This window comes from Haemaphysalis longicornis, unplaced genomic scaffold (assembly GCF_048455015.1).
Source record: "Haemaphysalis longicornis isolate Haplotype H1 unplaced genomic scaffold, Haemaphysalis longicornis Haplotype H1 scaffold_12, whole genome shotgun sequence".
Classification (NCBI taxonomy): Eukaryota; Metazoa; Arthropoda; class Arachnida; order Ixodida; family Ixodidae; genus Haemaphysalis; species Haemaphysalis longicornis.
The window spans coordinates 93893297-93913381 of record NW_027526225.1 but is presented as its reverse complement, the minus strand read 5'-3'; the positions used below and the strand labels follow the sequence as shown (position 1 = coordinate 93913381).

General features: G+C 47.5%; 1 protein-coding gene across 1 annotated transcript; it reads left to right on the top strand.

Moving 5' to 3' along the window:
- Window positions 1–3182: 3182 nt before the first annotated feature.
- Window positions 3183–10402, top strand: LOC144161732 (QRFP-like peptide receptor). The gene is made up of 3 exons (XM_077692341.1): window positions 3183–3622; window positions 5430–5547; window positions 10064–10402. The coding sequence occupies exons 1-3, from the start codon at window positions 3183–3185 to the stop codon at window positions 10400–10402; spliced, it is 897 nt and encodes a 298-aa protein (XP_077548467.1).
- Window positions 10403–20085: the final 9683 nt, after the last annotated feature.

Below are 20085 nucleotides of genomic sequence, written 5' to 3'. Positions count from 1 at the left end.
AAAGTTCAATGTTCTGTTTTCTACTTTTTTCTCCACAAATGTCTCGCAGTAAATTTTCGAAAAGAAAGGACGATTTTCAGAATTCTGCTGAGATGCCGAGGGCAATTACAGTTTTCTTATTAGATTTTATACGCTTTAGTATGTGTCGTGTCTTCACTCAATTATTTGCACAAAAATGCGTCATCAGCCTTCGGTGATTTCAATGTGTGATGGGGATTTTAAATCTCTTCATGCCTGTTTCTACAGGCTTTTTTCCACTTTCTTTATTGTTCTGAAATTGTGTGAAAGAATTAAGCATAGCTTACTCTTTCTGTGTCCGAAGGCATAAATTGTGATGCTGTTCCTGCGTCGGTAAAACAGCAAATCTTCTCCCTTTGTTGGAAAAATACGGTAGTGTGGTGTAACCAATAAAAGAACGGTATAAAAAAACTCCCACCTCCCCTCGCAGGAACCCCTGTGTAGATGCGACGCATAGGGGGATCACGTTGCAGCGTCGGAGAGCGGAGGAACGGCGCTGGAACGATGGAGCGGAGCGGCGCAGGCACCGCGTTTTATAGCGCGCATAACGGTGAGGGGACGCGCCGGCGCCAGTGCGTCTGCCGCGGCTATGACGCGACACAATCCAACACAATCCACTTTAATCTAATCCAATCCAAATCGAATCGAATCCAATCCAATCCAATCCAATCCAAGCCAAGCCAATCAATTCAATCCAAGCCAATCCAATTGAATCCAATTCAATCCAATCGAATCCAATCGAATCCAATCCAATCCAATGCCCCTCGCGAGAGAGTGTTCGCTATCGGAGATGAGAGGGGGTGAGCGGCGGAGAGCGCAGCTGGCGCGGCGAGGAGAATAGGGGGAGGGGTGGACGCCGACAACGCCGACAACGCCGGATGGATGCAGGGACAAGGCGAGTGAATGAGATGCGTCCGCATCTAAAAGGAACGCATACACGATCTTTCTGCGTACTCCGTATCCAAGGTAGGCTAGTGAGAACGATGCGGTTATTTGGGACTCTTTCATTCGTGTGATGACACGGGTAGCAAAAGCATCGGTCATGTCCGGAGAAAAAAACTTCAGCGTAGACGACAGACGAGACGAAGAAAGTGATATTTTGCGTTGCTGCATAAGTATAACCACCTCCAGGTTTTTTTCGCTTCCAAGAAAGCCGACGAAGGCGACGAAGACGCGAGAAACAGAGCGGACCTCGCTATTACCATCCCCGCTTTGTTTGCAGACTTCATACTTTGCCGGAGGAGGCTGCTCGTATCAGGAGAAAGCTAGCAAATGCGTACGCCAGAGTAATGCTCTGCGTTTACTGAGCAGCTTTTGTGCGCGGTTACAGATGCACTAAGTCATGGTCACGTAGATGAACATAAATAACTCTGAGGACACTACCTGGGTGAAAATTAACTATATTTTAGGAGCAACTTGCGAAATTTACGAACGTTGCTCGAACTGCGGAAAGTTCGGCAGTCATCGAACTCGGCGCATGGACAACAAGAAACACATTTGTGGTAGACACTTCCCGTATGACCACCGCACCTGCCGCCTAGCTGGATGACATAGCTGAGGGTATAGGTATTTTGTTTTGTTGCATGCTTTGTGTAGTGATAAAACCCTGAGCTATTTCAGAGCCACTAGGGATAAGTCGGATATGTTCCAAATAAAGGATAGCCTAGGATAACATCGGACTGCGCCGGGCACCACAACGGAAATCATAGTATGTCCCTGAGGGTATCTGAACACTGCGTGTTGAGAAAAAGGCCGGCAATGATAATCGCCGTCAACTTTGAGATCTTAGCAAGACAGTAAGACGGTAGCTTTATGAGCAACTTGAAGTAACGATGTTGCCATTTTAGCATAACTTGCGGTCAGAAGGGGTGCCTACAAAACTGCAAATAGTTCCCTCTGTCAACGCGCCCCTCTCTTCAAACCAAAATATGCGCACACAGCTCTGAATTGCTTGCAGGTTACCGGAATATGGTAGGGAAAACCACCGAAGGATGTATAGGTGTTATTCGTTGAAAAGTTTAGCTGTCAATTTTTTCATTTGGCAACACTTCAAATGGCAATGGACATGTCCGATGCGCCACGGACATGGAGCGGCTTGTGCCACTGCGTCCACCCGCCGAAAAAACAAAAACAGCGGTGGGCGTCGTCTGCTCCGTTTCAACCCGATTCTCAACGGTGGTGTCAACAGAGATGTTATTAATAGCACTCGCGTTGGATACGAGGTATTACTTTGAGTTCGGTGGGGTGGAGTTTGAAGGTCAAAAACAAATCATGTGCTTAGCACTGACAAGTACCGCCATCCCACAGAGCCTGACGTAACCAGTAACGGCGCACTGACATGGTTGCCTGCATGGGTACCTCGCCAGTGAATGCAAGTTATACAGTGGGACCAGAGAAAAAAAATTACCCCACCTTCCCGCGAGGGGAACCCTGTGGAGATGCGACGCATCTTAGGGGTTCACTTGGTGTTTCCGTTGGGTTGATTCTCTAATTGTGTGAAACGTGTGAGGAACGCGTATGGTGTATTCTTTATTTAACACGCGGCGTAACGTTAATGATGACGGCCTTGTGGTCGCTGAAGTGTACGGGTAATGGATGGTGAAGTAACGGGACCACCGTGCAATTTGCAGCGAAGATCAAGTCTATGCACGTGCCCGAAATCGGAACGCCAGTGCTGGAACGACCGCGGATATGACGCAACGTGGCGCGGCTATGACGCAACACAATCCAACACAATCCACTTTAATCCAATCCAAATCCAATCGAATCCAATCCAATCCAAACCAAACCAAGCCAACCCAACCCAATCGGATCCAATCCAATGCCCCTCGCGAGAGAGTGTTCGCTATCGGAGAGGAGAGGGGGTGAGCGGCGGAGAGCGCAGCTCGCGCAGCGAGAAGAATGGGGGAGGGGTGTGGACGGACAACAACAACGCCGTATGGAGGGACAAGGCGAGTGAATGAGATGCAGTCGCATCTAATAGATACTACAGCGCACTAGTGCAAACAAAATAAGCACGTCAGTTCTAACGCTGGAGACACACGCTTGAGCCATCTGTCGCTCCTCTTTACAGGTGCTCTGTCCGCCATGACAGTGCTCATCAGGACCTTGAACTGAAAGAGTTGAACGAGCCTTCCAGAGGCTAGCCGTAGCTACGCTAGCAAATGTCTCCGGGCGGGGGCAACCTGTCTATCGTGGCCTCGGAGGGCGATGTGGATTCCCCGTCGGCGGCCGGTGGCGAGGAGGACAGTGACATGCCCGAGGACTACGAGTACGAGGAGACGGTGTGGCACTTCGACCTCGCCGACCTCGTGCTTACGGCGGCTGTGTACGGCGCGACGCTGCTGCTGGGCCTGGTGGGAAACCTGCTAATCGTGTACACGGTGTCCCGGTTTCCGCGCATGCGCTCTATCGCCAACCTGTTCCTAGCCTCGCTCGCCTCGGCCGACCAACTCATCGTGCTGCTCTGCGTGCGCGTCAAGTTCGGCCAGCTGTTCTCCTACACGTGGACGCTGGGCGAGGTGGGCTGCAAGTTCCTTCTCTACGTCCAGCACGTGTCCATGATCTGCTCCGTGCTCAACCTCACGTTCCTCAGCATCGAAAGGTGAGCGCTTTTTCTGAAGCGAGCTAATATTGCAGTTACGTTATCCATTGTTCTTCCCTCCCTTTCTCCCTCACTTCCCCTATATATACTTAAATACACCCTTCTCACCCGCACATAGAGTCATAATTGGGCGTCTATTACAAAAACTGAACTAGACTAAGAGGTTTTCGTCGTGAATGTGTTTCTTCACTCACTCCCTCACTGCTTGTGCTTCAGACGGGCAGAAAGTAGACTTCTATTTACTGACTGGCGTTTTGAGGAACAGGATCAAGTGTTGCAATAATCCCATAAAGCCACCTTATTGTCGGCTTCAGCCGTCCAAGTATCTGTAACAACTCTCACAGTTAGCAATTTTGTTATTTTTGTCCTTGAGATGATGAAGGAAAAGAAAATAAAGTGTACGAAAAGCTTGACTTGCCCCTGTCCCCCCTCGAACATGAAAGACAAAATGTGACACGTTCATCTTTATAGCAGGGTACAGTGCAAACACAAATCCGCACAAATAAAAAAAACAATCAATAGATTTTGCAACACAATAAAGTGTGCAACAACTATGCGACTTGGTTCTTTTAGCACATTTAGTGAGCTATAATAGGAAATACAAAGATAAATATTGCGACATACCCTTACCAAGTACAACGGCTATAATGAGCAGAACGGACATGTGTGACCATCCCGTTAAAGACTAACCAATGAGAGCTGGGAGTAAAATTAGGGAAAGGCAATGAACGCGATGGGGGGATAACTGAAAAATTCAGAGTCGGACACCGAATTCAAACAGCACAAGATAGGAGACGTTGGAATTATTAGGGAGAGGCATTCGACTGCACCCAACATAAGTAGACTGATGAAGATGAAGGACCTAGAAAAGACCAGATAGGTCAATAGGTCAATGGTCAATTTACAACGATTTCACGCAGGTAGGTCAATTTTGCAGCAAAGTTACACCACAAGGTCAGTTTTACACACCTTTACACTAGTAGGTCAATTAGGCACTACCAGGTTTTACGAGATGGGCTACGCTCAATTAAGGGTGCTTGGTTCGTAATCCCGGCCACCACGTTGTCTACAGACTGTAACAGAGCACGAGCTTGCCACTCGTAAAACGAAATTTCTCGGTGACATCCCTTTTCTAAACACACAACTTTCCGGACACGCCTCGCTTTTTTTCTCCGCTTATCTGGCATGTCCAGCAAGTCGTAATCTTAATCTCTTCGACCCTTCCTATGCATTCTATCCCCAAGCCGGTAGGTGAGGAAGGCCTCAGTTTTTTCGCAGCTCTCTGCACTTCCGACTAGACGTTGTGCTCCGTCCGTTGTGCGGGCACACCTGCCATCAAACGTGTCGGCAACGCCCAGACGGCAGCGTGCGTACGTCTTTCCTGGGAACGTGCTAGCGTGACGAAAACTATCACGCTTGAAATTAAAATAACATGAAAACAAAGTGAATGGAATGACACTCTTCTCAGTACTTGCATTACGGAAACACGCTGCCTGTGTCGACACGTTAATCTGTTTCTTTTATCGTTTTGCAAATTAGAAGGCACTCAGGCTACGGCCGTGTAAGTGGAAGCTGTGAACATCTGGCCAAAAGGACGGTCGAAGATGTCCCGCTAGTAATATGAAAAGTGTCGGCAAAATGTCCTGTGGATTGCCGCGAGAGGGGTTGTACTGCATCGACGAAGTAGTCGTTACTCCAAGATTACTTTGTGTAATTGAATGCGTCTCCTCCGCTGACGGTTGTTTCGGTGTGTTTGTTGAGAACGTTGCTTTTTATCGCAATAAGAAGGCTCTTGCTCGGGGCGCAGCTATTACGCAGTCATCCACCTGGTCCGCTGTCGCTACCTGTGCACTATCAGCCAGGCCCGGAGAGTGATCATCTTTACCTGGCCGGTGGCCTTCCTCACTGCGCTGCCAATCATCTTCGTGTAGGTGAGTTGCCTACAAACCGAGACTCTGCAATTTACTGCACGAGTCACTACGGGAACAGTGAATTCATAATGAACTATGTAGTACTTATTTTAAATGCAGAGCATTTCTTTAACTCACGATGTCACCCGTTCTAGTTGTCCATCGTAGTCCGCACCCCTCCCCCTACAATATATAAAAAAAAAATAATACTTACCGGCGCCTGGTTTCGATCCCACGACCCTGCGGGCGGAACGCATGGTACATGGTGCTCTACCCGCTGCGCCACAAAGCCGACACAGAATGGAGGGCTACGAACGCGGCTTATATCCTTGACTCATTCAAACTACGTCAAGAAGCTGCTGATACAACGCATTCACTACCTGTGGGCGGAACGCGAGGTACATGGTGCTCTTCCCACTGCGCCACAATAATCATACCCACCTGCTAATAAATGATGTCACGTGACCACGTAATTACGTCTCCTCATTTAATTACAATACAACAACCAACAGCAACAAGTGCAACAACATTAACGTAACGCAAACTACTTAACGTCGTGCGCCCCCGGAAATGCTCTGCATTTGATCGGGCCCCTCGCGAGGGGGATGTTGTTTTCAATTTTGTTGGGCTAGCTAGTCCTTCCGCATCTGAATTCTTACGCGCAAGGAAAAATGGTAGCGTCACTATGATGGAGGAAGAAATGCCATTTGACAACGAGTCCTGAAACATAAGCGACACGCAAACCCGGAGAACTAAGTCCCATTAGTGGCACTGAGAATGTTCGGGCTCAAGAAGAAGGCGTATGCACGCTCACACAAGGGTTGCTCGATTACTAATAATCGCAAACATTATAGTAAGGTAACGCAATATTTTAAATTAGCATTTCTAAATGTTACCTGAAGTGTCATTTTAATGCATTCGATTTAAAAACAAATTCCTTTACTAATTGTATGCACCAAGATTAGCTCTAGTTACCCCTTGTAAATAACGCGACAGTGTAAAAATTATTTCGGCCTGAAATTGAACCAAATGAACGAAATTGCATCCCGAACAGCGAAGTGCGTAATTGAGTTGTTAGTCGACAAAAAAAGAAAGAAAGGAGGAAGAATTGCGTCTCTAATTATGTTATATAAGATCTGCATTGGTCAACGACCACACAATTTTAGTCGAGCACAAACCTTATATTTAATTAACACGGCTAGCAGAGATAAGAAGGGAGAGCCGGCCACTGAACTAATCAAACAATTTAAAACACAGTGCCTAGATTTTGGAGATTAAATTATCTTCGCATTAGGAAACAGCTGGTGACCGCACCAGCCGTCTTTGCAGCGAGCGCCATCATGCAAATTAAGGGGAATTAAAAATGAAAATCTTGGGACTGCGGCGAGAACCGGCCGATCCGGCTAGAACGCACGGCACCCGTGCTGGACAAGACATAGGAATCAGAAGTTACCCTTCTTTTATATAGATTCCGGAGCGCTCCAAGCGTTGCTCTTAGGATGACCGCAGGAGGCGGGCGACTTTATTAACGCGTTTGTAAACGGAACTTGGCGGAGAAGAACGATGTAGAAAGTGAGAAATCTAGCATACGTGAAACAATTATATAACTGGAGCGAGCTTGTTGTTGTAATTCTCAAAAGCGGGTACGTGGGCTGGTCGGTAGTGACTTTTAGCTATATTTATAGGGATTTGTTGGCGAGGCGAGCGCCCCTCCTCGTCTTGTTTCTTCACTTTCCGTGGCTGGGCTCTATTTATAACAATTTAATTTTTCTGAAACCCTGCTGCACCGTTATAAGACATTTTTACAGGGAGGGGGTCACAAACATGAAGAATTAGAGTGCACAAAAAATTAATTTGGCAGGCATAAACGGAACTCAGGTCACATGGAGAATAAAAATACTAAACGCTGCATTATTTCTACATTCAACAACGCAATTCGGCAACTCAATCTAACCACGTATAATATATAGAAAAGACGAGGTCTGAAAAACATTTTAATAACAGCGGAATTCACGAACTTTGAAACTGTGGTCGCAGCGTGCCGATAGAAAGTATAACGAGTGAAGCTACAAGCTTTTGAAGTTTCCAGTTTGATTAAAATATATTCTTGAATAAAACCAGCGTGAACTCAGACGAAGACGAAGGAAGTGCAACACAAGGACGGCCGCTGGTCTAACAACTAAATTTTAATATCAGAAAGGGTGAACATAAATACTGAACACAAACAATAAAGTAATAAAAATAATAAAAAGGCAGTGCGCATGGTCGAAACAAGTTTGCAAAGGTCATGGTGATACCACAAGTAGATATACGCATGTTACAGTAAAGGCACACGCAGATATGCAATCAATCTCTTTAAGATGGAGACACACGCTTGTTTGTCTTACACACTTATCACATCGTTCTGCTATGTGGGATGCCTCCATGATTTCGCGGGTTGTTCAATTACGGTGCCTAAATAAAATGTTACTGGCAGGAAAATTAGGTTTGCATTGGCTGCACTTAGCACAATGCGAAGAAAGATGGGATTATACAGGGCCTTTCAATGACAATTCGTGTTGTCTCAAACGCACGTTGATACAGCAGCCAGTTTGTCCAACATAAGTTCGGCCACAGGGCAAAGGAATGCTGTACACAACTCCCGTTGCGCATGCGACATATCGGTTCTTGTGGTTGACACCACAACCAAGTGAGAAGAAAGGGCATCGGCCAGTATGCGTAACTACACAGGCTTCGCGGCCGTCACGCCCAGGGTAAGGAGTAGCATCTGTGTTTAGGGTGGTGGAGTCGCCCCCATATCGCGCAGTAAGGGCTCGAGCACGAGCAGCCCGGCGGCCGATATAGTAGTTGGCGCGCATATTGCGAGGGATTTGCGCCACCCGGACGTATTCTCGAAGGGCTACAGGTATGCATTTTTGTATTCCCTCACGGGTACCGGGCAATGCCCTAATGCTGTGCGGACCTTTCAACCTGTGGGAGTTAATTGAAGGTGCCGTGGTTGAACTCCCAAAGTGTTTGGGTCGCAGTGGCAGGGGGGGGGGGGGGGGGGGGGGTGCGAGGGGTGAGGGGGGGCAAGCGAAGTTTTGTACCCTTGGCGAATAATGATGTTTGGGTTCCCTAGGTACTGGGGTTCCGTACGTATGGGATTCCGTAGGTAATGCGGCTAATAAACAAAGCTTCCCTTATTTGTAAGGTGTCTTGTAAGGCATCGACGGCGTTGGGAGATGCGTTACAGAAGGTGGATCAGTTGGGACAGGGTTTTATGTGGCGGCGAAGTTGTGCGCAGCACAGAGCCCTTTTTCGGTGCTGTAAGACCCAACAGCCACAAGTGCGGGACGTTGGGGACAGCATGCCCTGCAATGGTCAGTTGAGGTTCAGGTATACCTCGAGGAGGTTTGTGAGAAGGCTGGGAGTGTAGCTTCAGCAAAGCCGATTTTTTAGGTGCGCACAGGGGGCAAATTGCTTGGAGTTAGGGAAGGGTAAAGGTACGTCCTCACTTGCGGCGCCGCGCGCGCGCAGCGCCGCGCGCGCAAAAAGCGGCGCCGCAAAAACCCGTTTGCGGCAAGGTTCCTCTGCCGCAAAAAAATAGCGCAGGACCCCATTTTTCGCGGCAAGGCGCTTTGCGGCAAACTCGGCGAGCCAATCAGCGCCCGGGTCACGTGAGCTGCGAGGTCAGGGCTCTCCTCGGGGAGGTTGGCCGGCATGGAGAGACGGCGAATGCTCAGATCCGTTCTTCCCTGCTCCCCCGTTAGGACCGGTTTGCAGAGCCGCGCCGCCGCTTTTGCGCGCGCGCGCTCCCAGTAGTGTGGTCTTCAAAAAGCGGCGGCGTTTTTGCGCGCGCGGCCCTGCGCGTGCGCGGCGCCGCAAGTGAGGACGTACCTTAACAGTACCCGCTTACTGCAAGGCATCTTGCTGCTCTCCAATGAAGCCCGTAGGCGCCCAGAAGGAAAGGTCATCCACGTTTAATGCGTGTTTAATATGAGGAATTGGCTGCAATTTCGGTTGGGAAGCCCTTCATGGCGATGTTGAATAACAGTGGGGAGATGACCGAGCCTTGCGGAGTACCTTTCCCTTGAATCGCGAAAGCGGATGATCGATGACATCCAAGACCAATTGTTGCAGTGCAGTTTGATAAGAAAGCCCTTACATAGCCATACATACGCTCTCCGCATCCTAGAGATGTGACTCTTGCAACCATTGCCGAGTGAGAAGCGTTATTAAAAGCACCCGTGATGTCTAGCGAGGTACGCAGCGGCGCTGGCGTCATGACGTGAGGCGATCAACAATGTCCGACTTAAGTCGGATTAAAATGTCTTGCGTAGACAGATGGGGTCGATAGCCAAACATGGTCATTCGGAACAGATCATTATCCTATTTGTGTTACCAAGCGGTTATGCACTACATTTTTCTAGTTTCCCAGCACACGATCTGAGTGAAATGGGGCGGAGGTTTCCTGGAGTCAATGGGTTTTTTGGCTTTAGGATAGGAGTAATATCTGCGTGATTGATTGATTGATTACATCTCAACGCAGGTCATCAAGATGCTGATACTGGTGGTGTCGCTGTTCGTCATCTCCTGGGCGCCCATTTTGGTGCTGAACGTACTTACGGCGTTCGGAGGCGTGTCGGCGCTCAAGTACTCGTACCTCAAGCCCCTGAGCACCACCTTCCACCTGCTTTCATACCTCAACAGCTGCGTTAACCCTCTCGTGTACGGCTTCATGTCACGCTCCTTCCGCTGCTCCTTCCGAGACACCCTGCTCGGGTGCCTGGGGCAGCGCGGAGGTCCCCAGAGGGGGGCCACAATGCGGCTCAGCCGCACCCGCACCACCTGTCTCAGCGTAGGGCGATCGGCCACATACGTCACGTGACGCCAGCCACCCCAGCCAGGAATCCGCTGCATCCGCTGGTCGAACGGCGGAGGCCCCCCGGCACCCGGCACCCGGCAATAGCATTGTCGCCCCAGGCGTCAACAACAGATAACTCATGGAATGGACGCACCACTCTTAAGCTGGACCATGCAATAGGGACCCAGCGCTACATCTAGCCCAGATGACGTGTTCGGTGTTTTCCAAGGTGTCCTTTGTGCGACTCCTGTATTTTTGTATGATAATGACGCGCCGGAAATCCAACCAGACGCCGGCACGTGAGGACTGCCGACGGTGCTTCAAAGGAGGATCTTCGAAGCATCTGCACACCACTGAAAGCAATGCGTGTTCAGTGATTTTACCAATCATACATGGATACCAGACCGTCAAGAAATGGAGAGCATCGACGGCGACTCGAACTTGCGAATAATTTCACCCGACTCACGTAAGCAATGAAGCCGTGCTGGCAGAACTTTCCACTCATTGACCCTTGCAAGGTGTAAAAAGTTCAAAGGTCACAAATTTCCGTGTCCAAACGAGGACTGGTAAGCACTGACATGACTCTGTGTGAAAGCGCAGTGGCCTGGGATGCCCGCATACGGGACTTCGAGATATGTTCACCACGATAGGGGACACTAGGAGTTGAAGACGCACGCACTCGTTTGGGCCTCTGTGCCCCAATAAAAAGTTTTTTAAAGATTCTGAATCACCTCTCTTCTTATAATGCGTTCCAACCCAAAGGTAAAAGCAGTCTGCTAATTAAAAACAAAAATAATAAATTTGAGCTGGTCACTCGCAGTCGTCTGTAATCTTAACGAGCTATCACCCCAAAGCTAAAAGAGGAGAAATGAAAATGGTTGGAATATAATAAAAGCTGAGGCTTCTTGTGAGCCACAACAAAATGTAAACGTTGCGGTATAAGTGCTGCCAATAACTGTTTTATTGCAATATCATTTAGAAGCCCTGTCATGGTCAGCATCGTTGTGGTACGTCAGCGTGTGAGCATTAGCATTTTGATTGCCGGCAATGTCCTAAACTTTGCAAACACTACGCACGGGTCTTGCGAAAGAGAGGTTCACACTCGTCGGATTTGGACCTCCAAGCAGTTAAATGAACTGAATTTTGCAGCATACATTTTTCCACTGCAGCTAGAAATGGAAAAAATGCGGCGTATTTAACCGAACGTGGCAATAAAAAAACGAAAGGTGAAGAATGTACAATGGCAATCTTTTTAGGCGTATTTGCAATTAGTGGTTTTAATAGCTTAAATAGAGAATATTTGGCGAAACAAACAAAAAAATATGTGCAATCAAACCAAACAAAGGCCACCCACTTTCTTCTTGACAGCCAACTCTGGAGAATTTGCTATAGACAGTTTTTGCAACCATTGTTCAAAGGTAAAAAAAAACAAGAAAGAAGAACATAAATTAGAACGCATAGAAGCGGGTAACAAAATCACAAACGTTTGTCTAATCAAGCGCGTGAAACGAATAAGTAATAAAACAATAAGTAGAAAATAAACTGTAGAACAAACTAGTTTATAAATGTCTACTTAGTCTACTAATATCACACGGGTGGCAGAAAAAAGCAAAAAAAAAAAACCGAAATCCTAAAGACAGTTCTTCTGCAAAATCGGCTGAAATAGCGGCGCTCTCACCTCGAGCAGGGGCGAGGTCGTTTACTACGGCAATCGCCGTGGTATGCGCGCACTCCAAGCCGACCCACAGAGTTCTGGTAGCATATCGTTGCATATATTTGGGGTGGCAGTGCACCAGAGCATCGCACCAGCCGAGATTTCGCACTAGACGGCTGTCGAAGAGGTTGGGCCATGTGTCGGGCCCCACCTCTTACGTCCCGATGGCCTTACGTCACGATCATTAATGGACATGTGAACCCCTAAAAAAAAGCCGTTCGTGTTTACATGTCGCTTCAATGCCGTCAAAGAACCGAAAATTTGGCGATACAGATAAGCGCCAAAAGAACGCTTAAAGATTTCTTTATGTTCAGGCGCAAAATTTAAGCGAAAACAGATAATAAAGGAATCGCAATTCATTTTATTTGACAAGAATCTCCATCTTCGTCGACCAGCCCTACACTACACGTACTAGAATGTCGAACCACTACGGTAGTTTAGGAAAATATTTATGGAAATACAACCCAACAAGAACCCGAAGGACGGGTTGCGCTTATATAACAGCACCGAGACGTTTTGGAAATCCGGAGCAGCATGGTAGAACGGCTGGGTAAGGGAGGCGACAACATTCAGGTGAGTAGTTGTATCAGTATTTAATATCTTTCGCGCAGCATAAACAAAACACGAACGACTAGTAGCCGCTTTTTTTAAAGGAAGAGCAGAATAGTAGCATCAATCACGGGAGACAAAATCGGCGTAAAGTATTGGGCTTCGCTTAGGAATCTGACACCTTCGGTGGAGTGAAGTTGCGTTGGTGCAGGTGACAGCGGGAAGGATGTGGTGAAGAGAGTGTAATTTATCTTGGGAATCAAGCAGCCGCAATGAATGCTTCTCTATAGCTTCCTCCTCTTTCTGGTCCGTCGAGAATGTTCCTAAAGCCCTTAAGCCCACTCACCCGAGGAAAGCATGAAGGCGCAGTCGACAGAAAGAAGAGCGCTCGCGAGAGAGAAACGATAAGCGGACCGAGAAAACAAACATGCGGGCGGTGTTTATGGGAGCGTAAGGGCATTACTCCACATGCCGTACTCAATAATAAGCGGTGCTGTAGAGCTGGCGTTCCGCCTGCCAAGACAAGATGCCATCCTGCACAGTATCATGTTCTCGGGTGCGCAAAATTCCTGCCATATTTACGAAACGTACAACCTTCGCCGGCCATGTTGCGCGAAATGTTGTTTCACTTTCGGAATGCTGTAGCCTGAGACAAGTCATTGAAAAAGACGTTGGGCAAGTTTGTCACGGGCTCTGAAGTTAGCGTTGAGTCACATTTGGGCTCTGTAATAGAATTATTGATTGTAGGGTTTAACGCGCCGACGAAACGCAGGCGATGAGCCACGCCGTAGTGGAGGGCTCTGGATTAATTTTGACCACCTGGGGATCTTTAACGTGCGCCGAAATCTCGTGGGCGTTTTACTTTTCGCCTCTATCAGAAAAGCGGCCGCCGCGGCGGGAATCGAACCCGCAACCTCATGCTCAGCAGCACAACGCCTTAGCCACTGAGCCACCACAGCGGTTTGTGATAGAATTACGTCATAAGGTTGTCTTCAATAAAAGGGTTCGCTAGGGCGAATGAATTCGGAAAGCAGTTAATAAATTCAGCTCAGCAATGCATTAGTAATGATTGGCAGTTGTGCGAGTTAAGATGAACTACACCGGTTGAAAGGAACAAATAATGGTAGAACTAACTTGGTCAAAAAATATCGGGAAAATAACGTTCGCGCTTTTTAAAGTTGGCTACAAGCTGGTTAAGAAGTGCGCCTTTTTTAGTGGTGGGGTACGAAATAAATGGCGACACTGGGAACTTTGTAACAATCAGCTTCCTTCGATCTTTTTTGGGGGCAGTCTCTTTGGAGTGACCCCTTTGTGGCTACTAAAAGTGAGGTTATCCGACGCACAGCATTCAAAATATGAACTTTCAGCCAAAAAAAAGGGCTAAGAAAAGGAAAGAGATTTCAATGCACGAAAAGGGGAAACACCGAAGTAAAGACACCACGTCTGCTTTTGACGTCTGCTTTCGACAAGGTCTGCTTTTCACAACAGCGTTGAGGCCTGAAAAGAATTTTGAATAGCCCAACCGACCAAAAAAAAAAAATACCTTAGGGAGACTGTACAAAGGCAACTAAAGAAGCATTCGGAACAGGGATGATAAAAATCACATCCTAATTAAACCACAACCTCCGCACTGATAAAAATGTCTGTTACTTTAATAACGGTTGTTTTTTGCTCGCTTGTTTTGTTCGAGGGTGGTTTTTTTTGTTTACGTTTCCGGACAAGAAATCCAAGTGACTACGCATACCCCGTGTGACCTTCACGATATCTACATGGGCGCATTGTCTAATCCAGTGCGCACACTGGCCGAAGGTCATTCGCACGTAGACTCCAGTAGTGCTTCCCTCGATGCAGCGGCCCCTCGTTATTTGTACACCCGCTAAGCCTAGCCGAGAAAGTAAGAAACGTAGAAATGAGACCGGGGTGAGGAGAAGGAGCGGATATGAGGAGATCCCTCTGGTGTTTACCGGGGAGCGTCGGACTCGAGCCAGAGCGTCGAGGCGGCATACAATAAGGCGCTCCTGTACGTCAAGGGACAATTTCCGTGCCTTCGCGGTGCTCGACTCGCCCGGCGGATATGCGCTTGCTAGAGAGTCGATGACGATGGCCAATGACCAGGATACATTTCGCCCATCACTAAAAGTGGGCGTGTTTTGTTTACTCGCCTACGACACTGGCCTTGGTCACTGAGGCGTGCGTGGTGCAACCAAAACACCTCGCATTTTCTGGAGGTACGAGTAAGACCCGGTTGTAAAGCAGGGTGGCAAATGGAGGAGGATTAAAAGCTGGGAGAGGGATGGTGGCGTAAACAATGAGATAAGATACAGGCTCTGGGAAACACTAAGCAATGTGTAGGATAGTTAAGGAGGCTTGTCGCTACTACAAGTGGTAGGCGACTTCTAGTTTGTGCAACAAACACAGAGACACCCAATTCAAGGGTCGTTCGAGTTTTGCTTGCCCCATCCGCAAATGTCCCGTGGCCCTTCCCGTGCTATGAAATGATATGTATATTTTGTGAGGTCAAGCAATGTTTCGGGACTGGTGAACGATATCTGATTCGTAAACTATGGTGAACCATATCTGATTCGCTGATTCGGGAACTGCATGGAACTGCACCGATATCTGATTCGTGAGTTGCATAGATCTCTAATCAATACGGATCGGTACCTTTCTAGAGGGAAATCGCCTCTAACTTAGAGGGCAATAAAACACAAATCAGGACCATGGCGTGTCCTGTACTTCGTGTCTTCTGTAAGGTTCCAAGTTGGAGTTGCTTCTCTTTGTCACATCCAAGGGTTCCTTCGACCGAAACATTTCGTAAAAATGAACCTCTTGAGAAAAAATCGCTGACGTGTACTGCACTCCCTAATGCGAAATGCGTGCGTATTTTCACGGAAAGATTTCGGAACAATGAACGTCTTGAGAAATCAGAACAATAAAGTGCAAACAAATTGGGCCGTGTCACTTCGATGTCAATTGGAGAAAATGAAGGCGGCATAGCTACGCCAGCTAAGAAAACCGGCGATTTCAAAACAGCTCTCCATAACTCCAAACTGGTAGGACCTCTATCACAGCACTACGCATATTACGCACCGTTTAGGCCGCTCGTATGCGCAACGTGCAAATAATCTGGACATTAGCCCATGAATCTCTCCCAAGTACCGAGTTAGCTGATAAGGTGGCACGAGGTTTCAGCTCCCAGGATTGCCCTGACAATGCTGCTGGCGCGGATCAGGGGGCCAGGGACACGCTGGTGACCTACCCGAACATCACTCAACACTACTGCGTAGAGCGTCAGAAATATCCCGGAGCGCATACCACGCTCCACATACGTCAATCGGTTGGCTGGTGTCAGCTACAGGCTAATGCACTCCCCAATCTTGCCATATTTAGTCACATTTATCTGTAACTTTACAGTGATCCATGCAAATGTTGTCCCCAGCGAGCCACACTCACTCACATGATTTCGGCTTGTGATGTTCAGCCACGAACTCCCTGAGCACACTCGCGCATTACCAGTGCGGAGCTGTGAGAAAACTTTTGCTCAGCTCTAACCCCCATATACAGATCAATGTTGTCCGAGTAAACGCAGAAACCGCTCGGGCCCAAGAACGCGATAGATTTCCTCGATCTGAAAATGTGACGTTAGGCCTACCGTCCCAAACCTTAAAATGCGATTTTAGGCGTAACGGCGTAGCAACCAATGTCATCAAGATGTGGGAAACGGCTGTCGACATTCACCTACGAACTTGACTTAGGGACTATATACGTGACGCCGTCATACGCCTGAGTCCCCCCTTCTCTTCAGCCCATCAACCTTTAGCGGAGGAGGCCTAACGGAGCTGTCGCCAAGCTTCGCGGGGAAGCGCTTAATTGTTCCACACTTCACCCACAATCATCACGATCACCACTGTTACAGCGAGTCGGTTTTCCTGCAGTGCGCTTTTGCATACGGACATTATTAGTGCGAGTATGAAAGCTTCGCTTTAAAATTTATTGCACGTCTATTGATTTTTCGATAAGAGCAGTGATAGGGCAGGGAACAGTGTGAGAAGCAGGGAAAGTTACAGTTACGCGGCACGGGGAGACAACGCTACCGTTTTGCAGACGACCTTTGGAGCGAAGTGAGCGGACACGCAGCGAAAGTTTCATTGGCCACAAAACACAGTAAGCCATCGTTTTACGATTCATTGCTATCTAAGGCGGGAAGCAAGGTAACGTTTGCACCCGCTGAGCTGACTAAATGGCTAAAGCCTTGGGCTACTGAGTACTAGGTTGGGAACGAGTTGAAAGCCGCCGAACGTGATCTTGGGTGCCGACGAATTTAAAGGAATTGCTAAGAATTATTCTGTCGGTAACGCAATTATTCCGTGCGGCTTCCACATGATACGATTACATTGCGATGAAATATGCACTCCGTTGTGACATTAAGACGGCCTTATGTCAATGATCATTACTTCAGCAATTCGATTGCATTTCGTTTATTTGAATTTTGTTATGCTTTATGAAGTTGAAATATTTACTGTTGGGCAGTCCTTCGCCAAAATAACGGCAGGCTGGTAAGTTTCGTCTTGGTTTTGCCACATGTTCAGCCTGAATAAACATCTTCTATTGAATTGTCATTCGTGTGTACATATCGATATGACCGAAAATCATCATTTACCCAGTGTAATCACCAACTAAACCCCCCCCCCCCCTTTAAAACGTGTGGTTGAGGAACCACCTCGGCAATGTCGTCTTTGCACCACCGAAATACACCCCTAAGGCGCGAGATAGTAAGCCGTTGCTCGTTAACCGAGGATCCCCTTCCTGGTAGAAATGCAGAGCCTAATTACAAGAAAAAAATCCTCCTGCGATTTGTTTTCGCATAAATTTAAAAAAAAATGTTCCCCCGCATTCATCAACAGAATCCCGCACGTGAATTGCCCCGCGGAAAGTCGTCGTGCTACGCGCACGAATTGCCCCAACGCACAACCCGCAAGAAAAAGCTAAGAGCAATTTGAGTGCGGAACTGCGGGGCAATGCTTTCAGCGAGCGTGGCGAGGTTGTTTCGGATACCGTAGAATGAGGTCCCATGGGCGTCCTCGCTGTTCGGCATCCGAATACACACGCCCGGTGCCGAGCCCACGCCGGGCACCAAATAATCCTTAAACCAAATATATTCCCAAACTGAACCCGACGCTGCGAATGTGTTGCGGGGGAACCACGTGAACTGTCCTATTAAACACTTATGTCATAAGATACTCTGCAGCTGCTCGTTAACCATCACAAGATAGCCTGGGACTATTCGTACGAGTAGAAATGCTGCCCCTAATTTATAAAAAAACATGTTCCTCCATATGGTTCGTATTCGCACAAATACAAACAATCTTCTACCGCAACCGTCAACAGCATCCAGCAAGCCTATTCCCCTGCGGCAAGCCAATGTGTTATGCGCGCGAAATCCCTTAACGCACAAGATAAAGAAATATGAATTTGAATGAGAAACTATGAAGCAGAGCCCACGCTTTCAGCGAACGCTGCGGGGTCGTCTCCGATTCGAACGAGGTCCCAAGGGCGTCCTCGCGGTTCGGCATTCGAATGCGCACGAACGGCGCCAAGCCCACGCCGGAACTCTCGACGGAGGCATCTCCGTGCCAGGCGAGCGTTCCCCACCCCCTCGGCGCATTCACCGAGACACGCAGGAGGACAAGGAAAGAGAAACTCGGGCGCAAGGTCGCTTTCCCCTTTTCTTGCGGGTCTTGAATGCGTTGTAAACCTGTGGCGCGTTTGCGGAGACGGCAGCGAGTGCGTCGGAACACCTACCCGAGGTTCAGCAACCGCCGGTCGGCTTGACTTCGATCGACCGAGGTTAGGCAAACTCTGTCGCCCTCTGCTGATCGATTCTTGGAGGTGTATTTTAATGAACGCGGGAAATAAAATGTATGACCAGTTTCTATTGGTCTTCGGTTGAGTCCTCAAACAAAGAGAGAATTTGAAGTTCTTGTAGTTAAGAGCACATGCGTGCAAAAACGAAGTAGTGCTTCTAACGCTATACACGACCACATTGCAGGTTGTAGCGATAAAGAGTTTGGTAGGTTGTGACGCCTCGGAATTGGCGCTGCAGTCACCATAGTATTTTTTGTCTCTACTGCACATCATACCTTACGTTTGCGTTATTTAAAAGGTTATTCCATTCTTTTCACGCCGTGTTGTTGTCAGTATTACAAAACAGCTCGACTTCAACTTCGCGTTTTCTGATGTTCTATCTCTGTGAATCGCAGATTTCGACTGAAAATATGTGGCATCAGTTCAAAACCTTGCTCTTCAGTGCATAGCTCACTTTCTGGCCACAAATTGCAAAGCGATTAGAGCCCTAACCCTTGGAAGACAACAGAAATAGTTAATCTGGAGCTTAAAACAAAGAACATACGAAAACAGCTTCGCAAAAAAACCCCAGTGTCCACTAGAAACATACTCCTTTCCATGCGCCTGCAGTTACAGAAAAAAATAAAAACCGCGAAAAGACTGCTTTTTTCAAATCACAATGAACAACTGTCGTTTTTTGTCGACAGCAAAGTTCTGGCGGCACTTATGACACAAAACATACGTACAACTTTCGTATCAATGCCGAAGCTGTACATTCTGTTCCATCAGTTCTTTTGCTCTGTACTGACTCACGATGAAGCAGTTAGGCTATCATATGATGAATTTGCTTCGATGCCGACAACTGCCAATGCTTCTTTTTTAGAAAGTTGAGTTTTCTCTCTCTTGCCAAATCTTGACAAGAAAAAAAAATCTTCAGGAATCGATTGCATACCAAATGCCTTTCTTGGGCGATACGACGAATGGTTTTTGACGTACTTGTGTACTTTTTTCAAGGTATCTTCACCTCGAGCCAAAGTGCCTCATGAATGGAAATTTGTTACAATCCTCCCAATATCCAAAGCGGACAACCCCTCACAAGCATCATCATTTCGACTTATTTTCTTGCTGTGCGCATGCTCCAAAATCTTTGAGCATAATAAATTTGAGCACCTGTTGGTTTTTCAGACACTTACAATGTACTGGAAAACCGTCAGCACAGCTCCGTCAGTGCTATTTACAGAAACAAGGCTATTTGAAACAATCCACGATTTCGGGTCTGCACTACACTGCCAAATTGAAGTAGATACAAAATTTATCAAGTTCTAAAAATCCTACGATCGCGTCTCCCACTGCAAGCTCATAATGAACTTCAGACCAACCCTCAAAAATGATAATCTTTTGGCTTGGATGGAATCTGACCTTTAACCTTAGGTACAAAGGTGTGTGTATGGGTAACACCTCCACCATACCTTCCTCAGTTAGTCCGGGCATTCCCCATGTTGGGTACTTGAACCGCCTTTTTTAATCTTCATTATTATAATTTATTCAAAAATACCTGTTAGAAATTCTTTTTAATGATGGAATTCTCTATCACAAAGTA

What these genes read in the sequence shown, in the direction of transcription:
- LOC144161732 (XM_077692341.1), top strand. Translation starts at nt 3,183, where the DNA reads ATGTCTCCGGGCGGGGGCAACCTGTCTATCGTGGCCTCGGAGGGCGAT. An exon ending in ACGTTCCTCAGCATCGAAAG is followed by an intron (nt 3,623 to 5,429) that starts GTGAGCGCTTTT and finishes CTCGGGGCGCAG; the next exon opens with CTATTACGCAGTCATCCACC. An exon ending in CTGCGCTGCCAATCATCTTC is followed by an intron (nt 5,548 to 10,063) that starts GTGTAGGTGAGT and finishes ATCTCAACGCAG; the next exon opens with GTCATCAAGATGCTGATACT.